This window comes from Cervus elaphus, chromosome 27 (genome assembly GCF_910594005.1).
Source record: "Cervus elaphus chromosome 27, mCerEla1.1, whole genome shotgun sequence".
In the NCBI taxonomy this organism is placed as follows: domain Eukaryota; kingdom Metazoa; phylum Chordata; class Mammalia; order Artiodactyla; family Cervidae; genus Cervus; species Cervus elaphus.
Genome location: NC_057841.1, coordinates 40,276,375 through 40,298,454, shown reverse-complemented (window position 1 = coordinate 40,298,454; position 22,080 = coordinate 40,276,375). Strand labels below are relative to the sequence as shown.

At 47.9% G+C, this 22,080-nt stretch overlaps 1 protein-coding gene across 3 annotated transcripts in view; it reads left to right on the top strand.

Annotated features, from left to right (window-relative positions):
* Positions 1–22,080, top strand: part of LPIN2 (lipin 2) — a 77,255-nt gene that overhangs the window by 51,426 nt on the left and 3,749 nt on the right. For all 3 annotated transcript variants that reach the window (XM_043889722.1, XM_043889721.1, XM_043889720.1), the window contains exons 3-18: positions 1,304–1,399; positions 3,134–3,435; positions 6,774–6,881; positions 7,520–7,643; positions 8,379–8,706; positions 10,697–10,796; positions 13,478–13,665; positions 15,337–15,430; positions 15,810–15,879; positions 16,502–16,591; positions 17,358–17,440; positions 18,417–18,561; positions 19,585–19,733; positions 20,420–20,506; positions 21,261–21,413; positions 21,716–21,830. In XM_043889722.1, the coding sequence (XP_043745657.1) occupies positions 1,304–1,399; positions 3,134–3,435; positions 6,774–6,881; positions 7,520–7,643; positions 8,379–8,706; positions 10,697–10,796; positions 13,478–13,665; positions 15,337–15,430; positions 15,810–15,879; positions 16,502–16,591; positions 17,358–17,440; positions 18,417–18,561; positions 19,585–19,733; positions 20,420–20,506; positions 21,261–21,413; positions 21,716–21,830 (2,232 nt within the window). The remainder of the gene's footprint in view (positions 1–1,303; positions 1,400–3,133; positions 3,436–6,773; positions 6,882–7,519; positions 7,644–8,378; positions 8,707–10,696; positions 10,797–13,477; positions 13,666–15,336; positions 15,431–15,809; positions 15,880–16,501; positions 16,592–17,357; positions 17,441–18,416; positions 18,562–19,584; positions 19,734–20,419; positions 20,507–21,260; positions 21,414–21,715; positions 21,831–22,080) is intronic.

The window sequence follows — 22,080 nt, the reverse complement described above, 5'->3', positions numbered from 1 at the left end:
GCTCATGGTCATGACGGGCCTCTGCTATTTCTGTCCAGTTGCCCCTTTGTATCCACAGGTTCCGCATCCAAGGTTTCAACCAATCATAGATCAAAAATACTTGGGAAAAATGTTTCCAGAAAGTTCCCAAAAGCAAAACTTGATTTGCTGTGCACTGGCAAGTGTTCACATAGCATTTATGTTGTGCTACGTATTAGAAGTAGTCTAGAGATGACTTAGAGTACGTGGGAAGGTGTGTGTGGGTTCTGTGCAAGGATGGCTTCCTTTCCTCTGTAAGCGACTTGGGCGTGTGTGGATTTCAGTATCCGAGGCAGGCCTCGAGCCCCTCCCTGTGTTTACCGCAAGATGACGGGGTGACTGTGACGGAGGGGCTGGTGGTGAAGTATGTGCTTCCTGTCGTCACATGGTCAGCACAGTGTGGGAGCTGAGGTTCGTGCTGACCCAGGTCTCTCACGGGAGGCCTGGCAGTGCTGTGACCTCCAGTTCAGGTCAGTCACTCAGTCGTATTCGGCTCTTTGCAACCCCATAGACTGCAGCACGCCAGGCCTCCCTGTCCATCACCAACTCCTGGAGCTTATGCAAACTCAGGTCCATTGAGTTGGTGATGCCATCCAACCATCTCATCCTCTGTCGTCCCCTTCTCCTCCCGCCTTCAGTCTTTCCCAGCATCAGGGTCTTTTCTAATAAGTCAGTTCTTTGCATCAGGTGGTCAAAGTAATGGAGCTTCAGCTTCATCATCAGTCCTTCCAATGAATATTCATGACTGATTTCCTTTAGGATGGACTGGTTGGATCTCCTTGCTGTCCAAGGGACTCTTAAGAGTCTTCTCCAACACCGCAGTTCAAACGCATCAATTCTTTGGCGCTCAGCTTTCTTTATAGTCCAACTCTCACATCTATACATGACTACTGGAAAAACCGTATCCTGGACTGGACGGACCTTTGTTAGCAAAGTAATGTCTCTGCCTTTTACTGTGTTGTCTAGGTTGGTGATAGCTTTCCTTCCAAAAAAAATTGGTGATCTCCAGAGGGGCTCAAGTGTGTGCTGACAGTTATACTTCCCCCATTTTATGACATTTGGGAAAATAAAATTTAAATTTGTTATGAAAATAGGTGATCAAGCCTTTTCTCTCCGTCTGTGGTGTCGTAGGGGTAGGACGTGGGGAGGGAGTGGAGTGGGGCAGGGAGTGGAGGATCTCTCTGGGAGCCTCAGGATTAAGCTCGGCCTGAGAGCCTGGAGTCTGGGTTTTGTTGAGCTGGGAGGATGGACGCTCATCTCTCAGCCTCACTGTGTCTACTCCTAGATTGACATAGAGATCAATGGCGACGCTGTGGATCTCCACATGAAGTTGGGCGACAACGGGGAAGCTTTCTTTGTCGAGGAAACAGAAGAGGAGTATGTAAGTCCTGGGGGGCGGGCAACGTTCGCCTCACACTCGTGGCTGGTCACTGCTGGCTAGGTGAGCTTTCACTTTGGGTTGAAGAACTGGGCTGTCATAGGGGAGCTGGAGCAGGAGGAACTCCCCCCGCCCCAGCCCTGAGGTCCAGGCTGCCCATGTGCGAAGGCCCTGGCGCGGCCCCCACTGTGAGCGTCCAGGGACTTTCTCACGTGGTGCCTGCACAGTTCACACCTTGGCCTGAACACGCTCAGCTCCACGTGAGTCATCACAGATGCACAGCAGGCTGCCTCTGCGTGTGGACACGCGACCTTTAAACTTGGAAACACGTTTGAGGTTTCCACTGGGGACATTACACCCTGATCCTTGATAGTGAGGTGCTTTAGTTTGTTATGTTCTGGGGAGATTTAATTAATTGGCCTCTGCCCTTTATGTGTGATTGTTGCATGTTTGGCCTCTTTGAGTGAGAGCGCAACTGACCCCCTTCCCTTGGTATCCACTGATGTGAATGTTCCTGATTGATTTAAAGTGGATCTTTTAGCAACTTCTTAGGGGGCATCATTAAATCTTTCATTGTAGAGAATAAAATCTCAGAGCAAAAACAATAGCTTCAAGTTATTAAGGACACAATGCTACTTTTTTTTGGCTGTGAAGATGAACTGCTAGCTTGATGCCATAAATTCCCAAAGGAAAACAACAGTGGAATGAGATTGTTCATCATTGTTCACTCGGGGCTGGAAGCCGGCAGCGTCAGTACTGGTATGGAAGGCAGCAGGAACCAGTGATTATGAAGGGGAACCTACCAGACCAGTGTGTCTCCTAGTATCTTAATTACTTGTTTTCATGGTGTCTTATTTGCATTTACTTGCCCTGGAGAAAAATTTTCCATGTCAGAGACACAGACGAAAGGCAGAAAGAAGCAGTGAGTTATCACAAGAATGAACATCTCTGATGTAACCTGTCACGCTGACAAGGTTCCCTGTAAATCTGGCAGTGAAAGGACTGGGTGCTCAGAGTCTGTTGCCTGCTTCACATGTCACTTCTCATGATTCCATTTAAAACTGCTCAGCAGAGTGGCAGCTTTCCAGCCTTTTTTTCCTATTCTGCATATGACCCAATTGGTCAGATTTTCTTTAGCATAATGTGCTTTTCTTTAAAAGTTACAAATTGCAGTTCATCCAACAACACTAGAATCATTACTCTCCACACAGACCATGAAGAGAAGCCCTACTTTTCCAGCGGCTCACAGTTTAAAGAGGGATAAACATTACCAGAATCCCTCTGGCTTCCACTTACTGACCTTTTGTTTCTCCCACTGTTGTTATCAACATCCCTGCTGAGTCAGAAGTTCTAGATCGAGCTTCGTCCTTTCCATCACTGCATGATAGTCCGTGGTATGGACGTTCATTTCTCGAATCTTTCTCGTGCTAATGCACATTCAGCTCACCTGCCCCCACCCCCAAACAGTGAATCTGCTCTGGCTGAGCTTCCACGTGCCCTGTGCTGACCCGGCATGTCCCTCCTCCACTGTGTTCAGCCACATGGACCCACACGCGCTAAGGCTCAGCTGTGCAGGGAGTGGAAACATAGGCAGGTGGTGGTCAGTGCGACTTTCTCACCTTTGGGAACTAGGTCGGTGTTCTTTGTACCACTATGAGGTTTGGCTCAGCCAGAATCACTGCTGTTTTGATTCACCATAGGGTTTGTCAGACTCTTCTTTCTCATGTTCTCTTTAAGGAGAAGCTCCCTGCTTACCTGGCCACCTCACCAATCCCTACTGAAGATCAGTTCTTTACAGACATTGACAGCCATTTGGTGAAACCAGGTGGAAATGAAAGACCTCCTCAGAGTTCGGATGTTGCCCACATCCTGGAAGCAGAGACAGTCTTCACCCCCAGTTCTGTGAAAAAGAAAAAACGAAGAAGGAAGAAATGCAAACAGGACATTAAGAAGGAGGAGCAGGCCGTGTCGCCCCCTGCCGAGGACACCATGGGTGTGGACCTGAGCTCCGACGATGACAAGGGGGCCCAGTCGGCAAGGTAGGTGGGAGGGACAGAAGGAAAGATGTCCATGTGTGAGTCTGCCCTGAAAACCACGCACCTGGACACAGGTGACTCTGGGGAGGAGGAGGGTTTTCGTGCGGGTGTTGCTGTGTACCGTCTCCAGGGCAGATGTGCAATGGAGACGCTTACAACACCCAGCAGAGACCACAGTGTAGGACTACAACCACACTGTCAGAAAGGCATCTCTGCTTTCCATCCACCAGGGCAGACAGGCTTCCATATGGGAGCTGAGTGCAGGGGCTAGAGGCCGCTGCTCCCCTCCTGACCATCTCTGGCCTCAGAGGACGCCCGTGTCAGTCTGCAGGGATGAGGGTCTCCATGCCCCCTTCCCCTCCCCTTCATTCTGCTGCACAAAACGGACACTGACCAGCCCCCTTCTGCCCTGTCAACGGGGGTCTTTTATGGGGCGTGTCCTGATTCCAGAAGCAAACTTGATCATTAGTCACGCTGAGATGGACTGACTGACCCTCAGCTGAGGGCAAGGGTCAGCTGGTGTCAGCGGTGAACTTCGGCCCTGGTCATTGGCAACCCCTTCTCTCTTACATACGTGCTGCCAGCTGAATAGACGAAAGCTCCTTTAGTCCCTCTGATTTATCCATGTAGATGATTCAGGCCACTGACTTTGACTTTCTGTTGGTTTTTGTCCCTGTGCTTTAGAACCTGGGGTGTATTTACATACAGTAATACTCATGGATCTAAGTGTACAGTTCATTGAATCAATAGTTGTAAACATCTTGGAACCTCTCTTGGCTTTTGAATGAGAAAAGTAATTGTTTTATACTATAAAGCTGAACTTGGAGCTGTGATGTTGGGGGTTGTCTGTGAAGCCTGAAGTGCTCCAGGCATACTATCGGCAAACTTCAGCTGGGCCTCCCCCGCCACCCTGACCAGCATTAGGCCATCTGTCCGTCCGCAGATCCTCTGCTGTTGAGGGTTGATGTAGATGTTTGTGCTGCGTTTCAGCATTGAGTCAGCGCTGCTCTTCCTCACGCTCTTGTCAGTACCCTCCCTTACATCCCCGCACCACAGGCTTAGTTAGCCCCTCACGGTCAGCCTCCTGGCTCCCTGTCCTTGGGTACGTGTGCATTTTGAACATGCTCGGCAGGTTTTCGTGAGTCATAGGACTAAAGGGAACCTCAGCATCAGCAGCTTTTTCCATCACTCTGATGGATATGAGCTAACGAATCCTATTTTTGTCCAGATCTGCCCAGAGAAGACATGTCCTGCCTTCCAGGGCTTGTAAATTCTTAATGGTGCCTGGTCTCTTTCTCTCTCAATATTTTATTAGATCTAGTCTGCTTTGCTGTGTTTCTTGGTTTACTGTGTGTGTGTGTGTGTGTGTGTGTGTGTGTGTGTGTCTGTGTGTGTGTTTTAGTCGTGTCCTACTCTTCGCAACCCCATGTGTCTGTGTGATAGTCGCTTAGTCGTCTCTTACTCTTTGTGACCCCGTCTGTGCGTGTGTTAGTCGCTTAGTCGTCTTAGTTGTGTCCTACGCTTTGCGACCCTGTGTATGTGTGTGTGTGAGTCACTTAGTCATGTCCTACTCTTTGCGACCCCACGGACTGTAACCCACCAGGCTCCTCTGTCCATGGAGTTCTCCAGGCCAGGATACTGAAGAGGGTAGCCATTCCCTTTTCCAGGGGATCTTCCTGACTCAGGGGTTGAACCCAGGTCTCCAACATTGCAGGCAGATTGTTTACTGTCTGAGCCACCTGGGAAACCCCATCTTTTATACTGTGGTGAAATATATTCCAAAGATACGTTTTAAGAAAAAAATTCCCATGGCATTTATGTTGCTCTTTTCAAACCTCTTTCAAATATGTGAATAGTAATAGGCCAGGCTGTACTACCCTTTCAAATTTGGCAGATAAGGACTTTTCATAGCAAATGATTTCCCTTTCTGCTTTTACCATTGCAAACTCCTCTTTTAACAAATGCAGTATTTTTAACTGGATATCAGCCTTTTACATGTATTTGTATGTTTCCTCTTAAATGAGGTGGTTTGCCAGAGCTCAGTCTTTCTGAGACAAAAGAGATGAGGGTTAGGAAAACCTGAATTAGGAAATGCAGCCAAAAGGAAAAATAGTTACGTATCAGAGTTGGTGGTAAAGCAGAGCATATTGAATTAAGATGTAAAGAAGAGAAGAGATAATACAAATTAATAAAATGATTTCTATCTGTATTTTTCATCTAGCAAATTAAGTGATAGATATTCTCATGTCTGTCCTGGTAGAAAATTAAAGTTTCTATAAGGAGCTCTTGAATTTGTATCATATTTAGTGTCTGAACTTTTCAGAGTTTTTCTACCATCTGCAGTGCTCTCAACATGATACACCACACGAATCTCACATTGACTCTTGTCAAGTACACAGGACAAGGGACAAATTTCTAACTAAAGATGAAAAACTAATACCCTCAGTGCTTCTGAGGGACGTTTTCAAGGTTATGTGGCAAGTTAGTTCTGTTAACTCAGCAAATCAGGAAAACCAAAGGGCAAATTAATTCAAACCTTATTAGCAGTAGTTCAGTCGTCTACAGTTCCAAGGTCTGAGAATGAATTTTAAAAGCATCTATCATACTTTTGTGTCATCTTCCTCACATCCCTAGAATCCTGCAGATTCTAACTTAGAGAAAGTTCTCAGACTGAAAATAAGTTCCGGGTTTTTAAGAGTTTTTTTCCTGTATTTTTGAATTTTTAAGCCATAGCTTTGTCTTCAGCTGTCTGCTTGCTTCCATTTTCTGTAACATGCAGGAGAGTGTAGTGGAAAGAACACAGGCTTTCTAGCTTTGAATCCAACTACTTACTAGCTTTTTTACTTTGGGCAAGTTACTGAACTCCTCTAGGTCCTTGATTAAGTAATACCTAAGGTAGGATTTTACTGCTTCAGATTTGTAAGGACTGGATGCAATATACAATAAAGCCTTAGTTTGCTTCTTGTAGCCTCTGAGTCAAGCACCCCTACCAGATGTAAAAAGGAGTTTTTAGTCACATCTTTTCTGTCCCTCCTGTTACCCCACCGTTGAATGGTGATTGCAGTGGTGTCCAGTAGGTGGCAGCAGTGAACCCCTTTCTCCTTCGTGGAAGGTCGTGTCAGTGGCTCAGTCACGTCTGCCTCTTTGAATCTCACGGACTGTAGACTGCCAGGCTCCTCAGTCCATGGATTTCCCTTTTAAGAGACTTAGTTATTAATTGTTCATTTGACTTTCTTCTTTTGTATCATTTAGACAGTGTGTCATAATTGGGGGATATTATAAACCCGGTGTGAGTGACATTGTTCTGTCTCTGTGATTTTTTTTTTTTTTTTCTTTCACAGAAGATCTTCAAATGCTTCCTTAAAGGAAGAAGAACATAAGGAGCCCCTGCTCTTCCATTCCGGAGACCACTACCCCTTGTCTGATGGAGACTGGTCCCCTTTAGACAAGTAAGTGTTCTGGAGATGGCTTCATTTCTTACAGGAAGGATAAGCTGAGTAGCTTTTCTGTTACTCCACATGTTGATGCATCCATGTCTTCCATACAGAAGAGGAATTAAGATGTGCTTTCCACACAAGTATGGACCTTCCCCCTCAGTAATTACCTTGTTCCTAAACTTGATCTGACTTATTCTCAGGGCTGGCCAGCATGGACCTGTTCAATCAGCATAGAATCTGACCCTCTACAGTTCTTGTTGGTGTGAACTGCTTACTATGTAACTGGGTAATACCATGAAGAAACATGCAGTCACACTTGTGTTCAAATCCAGTTTCTCTCTGTATTATGTTAACTTTCCCATCTTTCCATGCATTTCCTCTCATAAAATTACCTTTCTCATTGATTTCTCGTGAGAATCAAGTGGGATAATTACATTATTGAGGACCCGGCAAGTCCACAATAAATGCTAGTTGGCATTGTTTTTATTACTATTAAAGAACTCAAGTGGAAAAAGTAGCCGTTTCGTATCTGCAGGTGAAATTGACATGTTCAGACTTCTATTTCTCTGTATTTCTTTTCCTCTGTTCAGCTCAGCAAGACCGAAATTCCCAACTGTAACATCATTACGTTTCTCTGTCTGTGTTTGCAGCCCCTACCCCCCAGTGGCCTGTCCTAAGAGTGACTCAGAGCTGGAAGTGAAGCCTGCTGGGAGCCTGCTCAGATCTGAGTCCCACATGGAGTGGACCTGGGGCGGGTTCCCGGAGTCCACCAAGGTAGAGGGTTCCCTGCTGGAGGTGGAGGGCGGTTTTTGCACCAGTGACGGGAGTGAAAGGGGGATGGCGCCCTCGTGCGGTCACATGAGTGAAGCCACATTAACACCATCTATAACGTTCATGCTATGTTCACAACAGAAGGAATCCAGCAGTGTAGTAAATAATGTTGACCGTTAATTTAACATTTTAATCAGAAAAATTTTTAAAGTACCTAAAGCAAAGTAAAACTTCCACTGAAAGCTTAAATAGGCAATCGATTATGAAAGCTTTTTTTGTCAGCTCTTAGTGAAAGAAGAAAAAATTGGAACGATGCTTTTCTTGAGAGGAAAAAAAAAATGTTCCGACCGTGTAGCGTTTTGAAAATACACATTTTGCCTTTTACGTTTTTGTGACAGGGCCTTGAGGTATAGTGCAGGCCGGCCTCAATTCCCTGGAGTGATCAAGTGTTCTCCTTCTGTCATCTGAAATGTTCACGTGTCCCGTCTTCTCCAGTGCTTAGATCTTTATAGTAGAACAATTATAATGCATTTGTAAGTGTCATAACAGTGAACAAAATGCAGTTAATAGTTTTTTCCCACTATTTAATTATGCACTGTTTTACACATACAAAATTATGTGCTTAGTGGTTGTGTGCTAGTTATAAATAAAATTAACACATGCACCAGTATCCAGGTTAGGAAACAGTTAACAGACACCCTCAACAGTAGTTTAACGTTGAAACAATGCGCTTTTCAGGTCAGCAAACGGGAGCGGTCCGAGTATCACCCCAGGACAGCGATGATCACGCCGTCAGAAAACACCCACTTCCGGGTGATCCCCAGCGAGGACAGCCTCCTGAGTGAGGTCGAGAAGGACGCTTCCATGGGGGAGACGGTCTGCACCATCGTGAAGCCCAAGCCGCGAGCCCCAGGGAAGCAGCATGGCGGAGCAGCCTCAGCAGCCAGCCCTCGGGAGCCCCCCGCGGGGTTGGATGCCCCCCGCCTGCCTCCCTCACCCCCCTTCGTGGAGGCGCCCTCAGAAGCTCGACCAGCTGCTAAGATCGACTCACCCTCCAAGAAGAGAGGTAATCGGGGCTTTGATTTGACCTCGGCAGCTCTGAATCTAGGTAGTAAATTATTTCAGGGTTTCAGGTGATACACGGGGCCCCCTCCTCCCAACTGGGACCTGCCACATCAGGGTGGGGTGGGGCTGTGGTTAGTGTGGCTTCCCCATGGTGCCAACTCTGACCTCCTCTCTCTCCCGGCCATGGCTGCTGAGAAGCATTCTCTGAAGAAATTATGGAGGTATTAAAGTCAAATTAGGAGTAAAATTAATCCCTTTAAGTGTTAGTTTCTCAGTCACTTCTGACTCTTTGTGGCCCCATGGACTGTGGCCCACCAGGCTACTCTGTCCTTGGGATTCTTCAGGCAAGAATATTGGAGTGGCTTGCCATTCCCATTTTCAGGGCATTCCCCTGACCCAGTGTTTGAACCCAGGCCTCCTGCATTGCAGGCAGATTCTTTACCATCTGAGCCACCAAGGAAGCCAGGCTTCAGAAGTATGTGAACCAAGAACTTCCAGATGTACAAGCTGGATTTTAGAAAAGGCAGAGGACCCAGAGATCAAATTGCCAACATCCATTGGATCATAAAGAAAAGCAAGGGAATTCCAGAAAAAAATCTACTTCTGCTTCATTGGCCATCCTAAAGCCTTTGACTGTGTAGATCACAACAAATTGGAAAATTCTTAAAGGGATGGGAATACCAGACCACCTCATCTGCCTCCTAAGAAACCTGTGTGCAGATCAAGAAGCAACAGAATCTAACATGGAACAACTGACTGGTTCAAAATTTGGAAGAGTACAACAAGGCTGTATATTGTCACCCTGCTTATTTAACTTCTGTGAAGAGTACATCACGCAAAATGCTGGTCTGGATGAAGCACAAGCTGGAATCAAGATTGCTGGGAGAAATATCAACAATCTCAGGTATGCAGATGATACCACTCTAATGGCAAAAAGCGAAGAGGAACTAAAGAGCCTCTTGATGAGGGTAAAAGAGGAGAGTGAAAAAAATGGCTTAAAACTCAACATTCAGAAAACTAAGATCATGGCATCTGGTCCCATCACTTCATGGCAAATAGATGGGGAAAAAGTGGAAGCAGTAGCATTTTATTTTCTTAGGCTCCAGAATCCTGTGGATGGTGACTGCAGCCACAAAATTAAAAGATGCTTCTCCTTGGAAGAAAAACTATGACAAACCTAGACAGCGTATTAAAAAGCAGAGAGATTACTTTGCTGACAAAGGGCCATCTTGTCAAGGCTATGGTTTTTCCAGTAGTCATGTAGGGATGTGGGAGTTGTACCATAAAGAAAGCTCAGTGTTGAAAAATGGATGCTTTCTAATGTGGTGCTGGAGAAGACTCTTGAGAGTCCCTTGGACTGCAAGGAGATCAAACCAGTCAATCCTAAAGGAAATTGACTCTGAATATTTATTGGAAGGATAGATGCTGAAGCTGTAGCTCGAATACTTTGACCACTTAATATGAAGAGCTAACTCATTGGAAAAGACCCTAATGTGCTGGAAATGATTGAGGGCAAAAGAAGAAGGGGGCATCAGAGAATGAAATGGTTAGGTAGCATCACCTATTGAATGGACGTGAGTTTGAGCAAGCTTTGGGGGAGATAGTGAAGGACAGGTAAGCCTGGTGTGCTGTAGTCCATGGGATCGCCAAGAGTTGGACACCGCTAAGCAGCTGAGCACTTGTGCACGTTCATGTATAAAGAGAAACCATACTGTCAGGTGTGAATGACTTAGGGCCCAGGATTCACATGAGAGAAGGTGAAAGAACGCGAGACTCAGCCCGTGTTTATTGGACAGCTATCAGGAGTGCTGGGCTGTCTCACCTGGATGGGTGAGAAACAGCAGTGCAGAAAGGTTAGATGATGCCTTTAAAAGTACACCGCAGTTCCGGTCATGGTTGGTTTTATTGTCTGCAAACCTTTGTTTTCTTGCAGTTGTAAATGAAAAGTAAACAGGTTCTCATCTCTGATGTGTTTTTCTTACAAAAACCAGGTGTCCACAAGAGAAGCCAACACCAGGGGCCTGATGATATTTACCTGGACGACCTGAAGGCGCTGGAACCTGAGGTTGCAGCTCTCTATTTCCCCAAAAGGTAGTGGGTTTATACTGCACAGTTGGCAACTCTGAAATGTTCTAGATGTTTCCAGAGCAAAGCATTAGAAAAAGGAGTGAGGGGCTGGTCTCTTTCAGCTAAGTTGAATCCTTGCTTCAGATTTTGGAAATGGAAAATCCAGAAATTGTGCCTATGTTGTCTTTTACCTGTTTATGAAGAAATGTTCAGTACAGTGGGAAGGTGCCCCCGTCAAGCTCATGTAGTAAGGGCGTAACGTGGATGTAACATCAGATTAGCTCTTCCTGTTCATTAGCATTGTTTCCTTTATTATATGTTTAGAGGTGGTATATCTTTATTCAGAGACACTTTACAAAGCAGGCCTCCACTCTTCAGTGAGGCCCCACTTACTCAGGCCTGGATCTGGTGGGGCCCCTTCCAGGGCCTTTCCAGACTTCCCTTCCTCCTTTCCAAACCATCCCTTCCTCCTCTGTGACTCCCCGCTTGGAATAACATCAAAATTTTAGCAGTGATAGACTTGGGCAGTTTTCCCAAGGCCATTTCCATTCTTGGGGAAATTCCATTTTATTAAATAATATTCTGTGATCACAAAGAACAGTGTTTACTTTTCCCCATGTTCTCATGGCTTGAATACACTGAGCCATAGTCACACATAATTAAACACTTTTAAATAAATTATTGAAAAGCATATCTGAAGGTTTTATTTAAAATAGAAAGACAGGATTGATGTGAGGATACTTAATATTTACAGATATTTTTGTAGGATCCTTAAAACGTCCTCCTAACTTTCTCCCCTTTGTTTGGAAGTAGTAATTGGGTTTTTAAGGGGAGAGAACTGAAACTGGTGTTTTTTTTTTTTTTTTTCTTCATTTAGAAAGTTAAAACGTAAGCTATCTTGACATTACCTCTTTGTTTCTGACTTCCCGGTCCTTAATCATTTGTTTACCTTGGGACAAATATAAGACATTTAGTTTCCTTTTTTAAAACACGGGGAGCCTGACTGCTGCACTGGGGCCACCTGTGCGGTTGTAGCCTGACCATCTGGGCCCATAGCTGCTCACATCATGAGTGATTGTTTCTGGAAGCAAGACAGTGAGGCTGTTGGAATGCTCACAGGCATTCATTTTATCATCGTGGTCACCGGCACCCTGACTGAAGAGCTAGTGTTTGTAACTAGAGCTGAACTTGACCCTGAAGCACACAGTCTGGTGGTTCTAGCGGCCCGTTGTTGAACGTCCTCCATGTATTCAGCAGGGGTGTCGCTTAGGGTCACACCAGCTGCTTTATCTGTTAAAACTCACGACCTCAGTGGCTTGATGGCTGCAGTTCATTTCTTGCTCATGTGATAGTGTTGATGGGGGCCTTGCACATGGGGGCTCTGGAGCACCAGCCCCTCCCATCCTGAGGCTCCGCCGTCCCCGTGGGGCCTCGACAGGGAAAGGGGAGGGCCGTCGGGGGCACAGTTTTCAGGGGCCTGGCTTGGGAAGGAGGCAGCACACGCCTTCTGTCCACAGGGACAACACAGTTGTCTGATCGCATGGCTACACCTGACTGCAGGGGACCACCCGTGCGCCCGGGAGGGTGAGGACGTGGTGCTTGTGTTTGACCCCGAGGTCAGCCTTGCTGGGCCCCAGCACAGCAGCGGGGTTTGCTGCTTAGGTGGCCTTGGCTTGTTCACCGTCTCCAGTTAGCAGCACATTCTGTTGATGCGATTAATCTCAAAACTGTGTTGTGGGTGTGCATCACTCAGTCCCAAACACCAGAATTTTCTCTTCAGAGGCTCAAGTGCAAAACATGGTCGTGTTTGAAGCTGCTTTCTCTTTAGGACTTATCTGTACTCTGCTGCCACCTGCTGCTCAAATTTCAGATTTTTTTCTAAAGATCATGTAACTTCATGAGATGACATGCATTTATATACTAGCTTTTAAAAAAATAAAAGAATTTAATAATTCTAGATGTATTTCAGTGACATTAAGTATCTCCAAAAGGTGTAGAGCAGGAAACGTGACTAAGAGATGTAAGGTGTCATTTCCCCGTCCTTTTTCTCTTAAATTTATGCTCCATTACGAAAAGTTTCCTTTAGGATCAGCTTCTAAAACCTGGCTTCCACGCCTTGTTTAGAAAACTGAGAACATTGAGTAACCTCGACTTTGGTTCTGGGGCTCACCTGTGTGTAGGAACAGTTTATTTCTGGTTTCTTGGTGCACTGTTTTCTTGAGATGTGTCCAGCCTCCTGAGAATTTTTACTTGGTTAATTTCTTTGTTTTGTTTTCATGAAGTAACAAATGAATTTAGAAAAGCCTTGTTTTTAACAGTAATACAACCTTGGACTACAGCAATTTTCTACGAGTTGAGTATAGTACCACAGCCGTCTGTAGAAGTTAAGATCAGAAGGTTTCCAGACATCACGTTTTTCTTACCCTGTCATTTTTGTCATGTAAATAAATGCTTGTAACTCTTTCATCCCTTTCATTTAAGTCAGAAAGGCCATCCCTGAAAGGTCCACATGACTGACTGACTGGTGTGTGCGCGTTTACTGTGTTGAGTTAACTCCTCAGCAGTGCTGTTGGGTTGTGTCGGCATCGTCTAGGGTAGGAGTCTGAAACGCTGCCTGAGCAAAGTCGCCTCCATGGGAGGGAGCCCTGAGCTTGGCCGTCGGGCTCACGGCAGGGGTGTGACGGCCGGTGCCTTTCTCCCCACAGCGAGTCGGAGCCCGGCTCCCGGCAGTGGCCTGAGTCCGACACACTGTCCGGCTCCCAGTCCCCCCAGTCGGTGGGCAGCGCAGCGGCCGACAGCGGCACCGAGTGCCTCTCGGACTCCGCCATGGACCTGCCCGACGTCACCCTGTCGCTCTGCGGCGGCCTCAGCGAGAACGGAGAGATCTCCAAAGGTAGGCGGGCAGCCTCGTCCGCCCTGGGTGGTGGAGCCGTGCTGGGAACGCAGCCCTGGGCTCTCATGGAGGTGGCGGGGTCTCCCTCCGCCCCTCATTTAGGTGCCTCGTGTTGGGGTGACCCCGCGTGTTGGTGGGTGGGAGGGCTCTGGGCCTGGGGGCCAGTTCTCAGGCGGCCCCCTGTACTGGGGGGCCAGGGTCAGCTCAGCCCCAGCCGCCTTCTCTCCTGTGAAGTTGCTAGAATAATTGTCGGGCTGGGACCTGGCAGCCCCCAGTCTGAGCATGAGAGGAGGGCCTCACGTTGCCAAAGCTGTCTGCTGAGCGAAATGGTCTTTCTGGCAAAAGTAGAAGGGGCTACTCTTGTCTGAGGCTTGGCCCAGGAGAGTCAAGTTGCTCATGAGAAAGGGGGTTGCTTAGCAGGGCTGGTTCCAACAACCCTGCGGGACTTGAGCACCTGTGTGTCCGACTGTTGCAGCCAGTTCTTCGGCCTTTCTGGCCTTACCTCCTTTTGTAAACTGAACTCTTCATGTTTTCTCACTTTGGCTGGTGGCCCTTGATGGATTTTCCTCTAAGGAAAGATTTTCTGACTAACGTCATCTTTTGTCTTGTGTGTGTGGCAGGCTGGGTTGCCCTGGGCCTCTCGGCTGGAACTCCCTAAATCCTCCTCTTCTTGGGGTCGTGGGGTGATCACTTTTCCATCTCTTACTTCTGTTTACTTTTTGCAAGAAACTGAGTGTGTTATGGCCAGTGGTTCCTTCTAGGGACAAAGTTAGGTCACGTTAGAATCCTCTTAAGCCCTCCCTTTAAAAAATAGGGTGGAGGAGGGGACATACAATTTATGTAAAACTGTAAAACTTATGCTTAAAAGACCATTAACTTAGGGTAGCGTTTGTTATTGGGGGAGGCAGAAATGGCAAGCAAATAGTACGTAGATGACCAGGAGGAACAATCCCAGCGACAGTTTCCTGTTATTAGAGTTTTCTCTGAATTAGAGGATAGCCTCTGGGAACAGGGGACAGAAAGTCACGCTTGACCCTCGTTTGTTCTGCAGGAACTCGGGATTTGTTTCTTCTTGAGAGACCCTCAGCCAAATTCTGCTGTTTGGCTTCTCCCTCCAAGCACTGTAAAATGCTTGGGTGGTTTTCTCATGTAGCTGCACTTGTACACTTACGGCTGTAAGACCCCACGAACATTCCCCAGTTATGCTGTTAGAAGTTGCCCGCCGGTCAAGGGTTTCACACCTGCTTATGAGAATGAAGCTCAGCAGTTTTCGCTGGTTATGGAGTTGAGTGTGTGCGAACCCGGGCCTTCATGTCTCCCTCCCTCTCACATCTGTGATCTATTTGCCTCAAAGTCCCTAGCTTATCCCTTTCTCCTGTTTTTTTTTATTTGTTTGGTTTTTGGTTTTGATTTTTCACTACTGTGGGAAGAGTGGTAGAAGAGGGGCAGTAGAAAAGAAGTGTTTTTTTTCTTGTCCAGGAAAAAAAAAAAACCACAAACATCTACCATTTGTTGTTGATTCTCATAGAAAAGATAGTTGTTGGGTTTTTTTGTTTGTTTTGAAGTATTTTTTTGATCCTGTTGTCTGAGTGTGAAGGGAGTATTATAATAAGCTCATGTGGATGTTTATTCATGTAATCTCTAACCAGATGGATAACTGTTACCTTACAGAGAAATTTATGGAGCACATCATTACGTACCATGAATTTGCAGAAAACCCTGGACTCATAGACAATCCCAACCTTGTGATACGGATATATAACCGGTAAATGCTCTTGCTTTTTCATTGTTTATAATTGTTAAATATTCTTGCAGGTTTTTCTGGCCCTAAGTGCTATGTAATTTTTAAGTATTATACTCTTTCGCACTATGCCCATTTCATATACATGGGCAGCGACTTTGGAGTGAAGCTGAAGAAGCTTCAGCTTTATTTTCAAGTGAGGCTTGAAATGCTGCTCTGTTTTACACATTGTGCTTCTTCCCTGCTTGGAGAAGTTTGGCTCGAAGCAGAGATTGCTTATGTGGCAAGACACTGAGCTGATCACGTCTTCACTGGAAAGAATAAGGACTTTGTTATTGGCATTTCTGCGTCCTTTCCCGCCCTCTGCTCTCTCTGACGGTCATGCCTGGCTTTCCTCTCACAGTTACTACAGCTGGGCATTGGCGGCCCCCATGGTCCTCAGCCTTCAGGTCTTCCAGAAGAGCCTGCCCAAGGTGAGTTGTCGCTCCCCAGAAATGTCTGCAGCACACAGCGCTTTGAGAATCCGTGTGTGCATGTCTCTGAACTGGGTGCTGTTCTGTTTTACTTAATATTATAAAGTTAATACCATCACTCAAATCATCTCATGCCCAGAAACCCAGGAAATTGGCTCGGCTGCCATATCTGTCATTTTTGCTAGATATTTATACCAGTTTCTGATTGTGTGTCAAGGTTGAGAGATTTCACTAACTGTTAGTTAAATATAGGATAAAAACATTTCTTCCCATTAATATGGAAAGGAGCAGTAAGAAGGTGATATGGCCCCTGGAAGCATGGCGTCAGTGTGGTTCCTTCAGCTTATGGCTAATGAGCCTGTTACGTAGAAGCTGAAGCTTAGAATCTGTGCACCAAGGTGACATCATCGGTTGGTCCTCATAACTCGAGAAGGCAGAGAAGGGAGAGCAGCCCACCTGCCAGCCCCTAAGAGGGGCCAGACCACCTGGCCTGACAGCACGGAACAGCCACGAGAGAGGACGCCGGCGGGTGGAGGCATCGTCACCGTCCTCTGGTTGAGGGTAGAGGGGTCGAGTGCCCTGTGACCAAGATGCTGGGCTAACCTGCGTTCATTGTTTGCAGGCCACAGTCGAGTCCTGGGTCAAAGATAAGATGCCAAAGAAATCTGGCCGCTGGTGGTTCTGGCGTAAGAGGGAGAGCATAGCCAAGCAGGTAACCGAGCTGGAAGTGGGCTGAGAAGAATGACTCTTTGATTTATCCAGAAACCCTTTTTTGCCAAGCACAGGGAAGTCCCATTTGGGCTCCATGATGCTCTTTCACAATAGTCGGCACCGTGTGTGAACAGCCACTTGTGCAGGTCAGATACTGGCGCTTCACGTGCGTCACCCGTCACCTTCACTGCCGCCCAGCGGTGCCGGGATGTGGACTCCTGTGTACCGGCAGGAGGCCGGAGCACGAGACCGCGGGCGCGGGGCTGGTGAGGGGTGGAGCTGCGCCGTGACGTCACGTCCGCCCCCAGGAGAGGCCCCAGCACCAGACCGCGGGCGCGGGGCTGGTGAGGGGTGGAGCTGCGCCGTGACGTCACGTCCGCCCCCAGGAGAGGCCCCAGCACCAGACCGCAGGCGCGGGGCTGGTGAGGGGTGGAGCTGTGCCCCCAGGAGGCGGGGACCCCGTGCCCTCGGTCCCCGCCCGGGCCTCGTGGGTGTGGCCAGGTGATATGCTGTGTGGCGGAGCTGATGCCCTGTCACAGTCCTCACCCCTGGCTTGGTGGCAGCAGCTTTTCGCACACACAGCGTATGACTTCTCTCTCAGGTTTCTGTCCTTTTGGCTCAAACTAGAGGAAGTCTGTTTCTTAAGCGTTTTTAACTTGTGGATTCAGACAGTGCTTTTGCTGATTCCTGGAGGGAGCTGCTGATGGTTTTTTGCTCCGTCAGTAGGGCGAGAGCTGCTCATCATCACTGTCATCCTGTCGTTGCAGCTGCCAGAGGCCAAGGAAGGGAAAGTGGAGGTCCCACCGCCCAGTGACCGGCCATCAAGCGCGAAGGAGCCGGCCAGCGGCAGGTGACTTTGACAGATTTGTGTAATTCTTCGTCAGAAATGTTTTGTTCAGTGGACAGTCACTGGCCTCATTGTGCCACTCGGTTAACAGATAACTTCTGCTTTTCTTGAAGAATATCATCAGCTTAGGGAATTCCCTGGTGATCCAGTGGTCAGAACTCAAGACTCACTGCTGGGGCTCTGAGTTCGACCCTTGGTCAGGAAACTAGGTCCAACAAGCCGAACCATGTGGTGTGGCCAAAAATATATTTATGTCTGTATATATGTATCATCAGCTTAGAGTCAGGATACTCATTGCTGCTTCCTAAGCACCTTGCTCCTGCTCTGGAGCCATGAAAACAGGTACCCCTGACATGCAGGCCTCTGGGAAGCAGGTCTTGGGGAATCATAAGATGTGCAGTGCCTGGGGCCCTGCTCCCTGGCTGTCAGGCACAGCAGGAGACATGACAGAACCTCAGAGATGGGTATGGGTCCCTTTCGTTTCTTGGGAGGAGTCTGCCCTGGACACATGGACTGGCTGCCTGAGGGGACGGGTCACAATGCACCCATTCTTGTTTCTGCCACTGTGTTCCTTCCTCTATCACATCTTTTGTTCTCTTCCCATCCCTGACTCTTGGGTTCATCTTCCTGTTCTTTACCCTCTTCTTTTTAAAGAATTGTATAAAATCTTTCTTGTTAGTCTCTTAAATCACTGTAAGTGTTCATACTTTCTATAACTTGTACCTTTTAAAACATACATATCCCTTGCAACAGGAATCAGCAGACCTAGTAGCATTCACTGGTTCTAGCAGAAAACAGCCAGTCATAGCAGGAGAGTGACCCTGGCCAGTCGTGGAGGAGGTGGATCATGCATCGTGGACCCTGGGTCTGGCTCCTCCTGGGTGGATCTGGGACTTCTCTGTCTCTTCGGGATCCTGAATGAAAAGCTGTTGTCTGTAGATGCCCCTCAGCCTCTCCAGTAACAGACTGTGTTTGACAGGTCGGCCGAGGATGACTCATCGAGTGACGAAGGGTCCCAGGAACTGGAAGAGTCCATCAAGGTGGACTCCGCTCCCACAGAACCCCCAAGCCATAGTGGCACAACCTCCTATAAGAAGTCTCTTCGTCTGTCCTCAGACCAGATCGTGAGTTGCATGTGGTGTGGGTGGGTCCAGTCTCATGAGTCTTAGTAACTGGTTGCCTTGACGAGCCTCCCTTTCTGTCAGCCCAGCCCCACGCCTCACATGCGGCCCAGTGCGTGGCCATGTAAATGCTCACATGTGTCCAGGAGAGTGGCAGCCCCACCCCGGGACCCCCAGGGTTCCCTGGGATGCACTTTCCCCTCCTTCATCCCTAGGCCTCCTACTTTTGTGTCTGGGAGTGAACCAGGGCACCTGTGTTTTCAGCCTGAGTCTGACACGTCCAGACTGGCTCTGGGCCCCACGCTGTCTCGTAGGAGCCACAGCCAGAGGGAAATGACATCTACCTAGATGCAGTCTCCCCCTTCCTGTCAATTTCCCACTTCCTCACCTTAACCCATTTTCAGTATGAATTGGTCCTGCTGTGCCCCAAGGGGAAGGATCTCTGGTACACAGGATGTCCCGGGTGGCAGGGAGGGGACCGGGAAGCAGGGGTCAGAAGGGCCCTTGGGCACCTTATACACAGTTCAGGCCGAGGTTCCTCAGCCCAGTCCCCGAACCCCAGGTGCAGCCCCGAGCCATCCTCCCAGAGCTGGGTCTTGAGATGCTACTGGCAGTCTGGAGAGTGTTGACTCTGTTCCAAAACTGTTTTCTGTTGCTTTTCCTTGCCTTTTTTTTTTTTTAATAAACAGTTAATTTGTTCATGTATTTTTGTCCATGTCTGTTCACACACATTTATATATTTTAGAGATTAGGATCATTTCTCATGTAACCTTGTATCTTTTTTAAATTAATTTTAATTGGAGGCTAATTACTTTTCAGTATTGTGGTGGCTTTTGCCATACATCGACATGAATCAGCAACTGGTGTACATGTGTCCCCCATTCTGAAACATTGTATCTTAAGCAGTTTCTCTGACCACATTTTCTTGGAAAGTGTGACTTAATTGTTGCATGTAATTCTATCAAAGTGATGTACTTTTAATTTTCAAAGCTCTAATTTTGCTGATTCTTACACTTTTTATGAAAGGCGAAACTGAACCTCCAGGATGGCCCAAACGATGTCGTGTTTAGTATCACAACCCAGTATCAAGGCACCTGTCGCTGTGCTGGGACCATTTACCTGTGGAACTGGAACGACAAGGTCATCATTTCCGACATTGATGGGACTATAACCAAGTAAGCGGGAGCCCTGGGGTGGCAAGAGGAGGGCCCAGCGCAGTGTGCAGAGGGCCAGGGGCTCCCTCACCTGAGTGACCAGCCACCATCAGGAGGGTTTTTTAAACTACATGCACTGAGAGGTCCTTAGTGCAGTCTCCCCACAGAATCATTCTATGGATGGAGGAGGTGGGTGGGGCCATACAAACATAAGGGCAAAACATTTGGGGAATTCCCCTGGCAGCCAAGTTAGAACTCAGCACTTTCACCGGTGAGGGCCCAGATTCATTCAGTCCCTGGTTGGGGAACTAGGATCCCGCAAGCCTTGTGGCACAGCCAGATGACCATAATAATAACAACTCTTGGAAAGATTTAATTATTCGGTCTCCAAATTCTGGCATGGGGAGGAAAAAATAGAAGCTGTTGCAGTTAGAGAAGAGGAGGCCGTGTGGTCGTAAATGCCCTGAGAGTGAAGGGCCGGCCCTTGGGTCTGGTGGTGCTCTCAGAAGCTCCTGGGTGATGTCCTTGGCTTGTGCACACACAGACCAAGGAGACCGCCTTGACCGCCTTGTGGGCTGTCACCACCCCCCAGGCCCCCTCCCTGCCCCCAGCGGCTGCTGTTACAGAAGGTGGAGTTTCAGTAACGGGCAAACACTCGGCTCTACGTGCTTGGTTCCTGACACCTCCTCCTGTTTCCACCCTCTCAGGTCTGACGCTCTGGGACAGATTCTTCCGCAGCTGGGCAAAGACTGGACGCACCAGGGTATCGCGAAGCTCTACCATTCCATCAACGAGTAGGTGCCTGACCCTGTGGCCAGTGAGCTGGGATTTTGCTGGACCTGTAGAAGTAGTCCCAGGAAATCTTGTTTGTGATCCAGCTTTCTCACTCTTCCTTCTCACTCCTTACTGGAGCCTCCCGCAAGGAAAAGTGTGAGCCACCACCCGTGGGGCAGGAGCCGTGTGCCTGGCGGGTTACACCTTGTTCTTGCACAGAGCTGCGAGTTGTAGGCACTACCTGTGTCAGTAGTTGCAGCTGTACTTGGGTTTGTAGCTGTAGTTTAATCATTTGCAATTTTTGTTAGTAGTTTTAATTGTATTTCTTGAAGTGGGTAATAGATGTGTGCATGGGGGAATCAATCTGCCAGGTGGTTTTCTCCATCGAGTACCTTTTGAGAGAACATAGTGCTGTGGCCTTTGTGGGAATCCTAATACATCCGAGTTAAGTCAATCTGCAGAACTACAGTGTCTTAAGCAGAGTTTGAGAATGTCCCAATAAAGACACCCCCTAGTTTTTTGTTTGCTTTATAATTGGCTTCTGTAGATATGTTATTACATGACACCTTAGCATAATCCCTAATCACACCTCCTCCATGGTGTTTTTCATGGAGTGGTGAGATCTTTATAATCCTGATGATGCTTGTGTTAAGTTTAGGAATTTGACTTTCATGGGAGGTGAGAGGAACTTTATTGGGACCTTTAAAAAGAAAAAATGCATTTCTCCCCCTTTAGCTGAAGCACACGGGCTAAACAGGACGCGTTCTCTTCCAGGAATGGCTACAAGTTCCTGTACTGCTCGGCCCGTGCCATCGGCATGGCCGACATGACCCGCGGCTACCTGCACTGGGTCAACGACAAGGGCACCATCCTGCCCCGCGGCCCCCTCATGCTGTCCCCCAGCAGCCTGTTTTCTGCCTTCCACAGGTGTGTGTGCATGTGTGTGTATGCGTGTGTGTGTGTGTATGCGTGTGTACCTGTGGGGGCCGGGGCCTGGCTGGACTGTATCTATTACAGACCTTCTGGGTCTGAGTTCCATGTTACTCTAACTCACACACCGCTCACCTGGTCTGTGTCAGACACAGCTGAGAAAAGCCAGGCTGGCAGAGATGGAGAAAGATACCAGTTATGAAGGATTTAGCAAAATGGATAGCTGTGGGTTTTCAGACCACATACCAGGGAAAACTGCCATTTTGGATTTGGTGGTGACACTTCTATCTTTCTCCTAGGGAAGTAATAGAAAAGAAGCCGGAGAAGTTCAAGATTGAGTGTCTGACCGACATCAAGAATCTCTTTGCCCCAGCTCAGCAGCCCTTCTACGCTGCCTTTGGGAACCGCCCAAATGTAGGTGTCTGCTCTGGGCTGCACATGCGGGCACCGTGGGAAGCGTGCACAGGACGGTGCTTTAGGGTGTAGGCGGGCCATAGTCTTCACTCCAGGCGTGTGGGCGCAGTGAGGTCTGCTGTGTTGGGTGGGTGCTCACTTCATCTGCGTGATTCCTCCCACAGCAGGGAGGTACTGGGGCGGAGACCTGCCCTAGGATGCCCATCTGTGACCAGGGGCTTCGGTTCCATTTCCGTGAATTCTGAGCTGA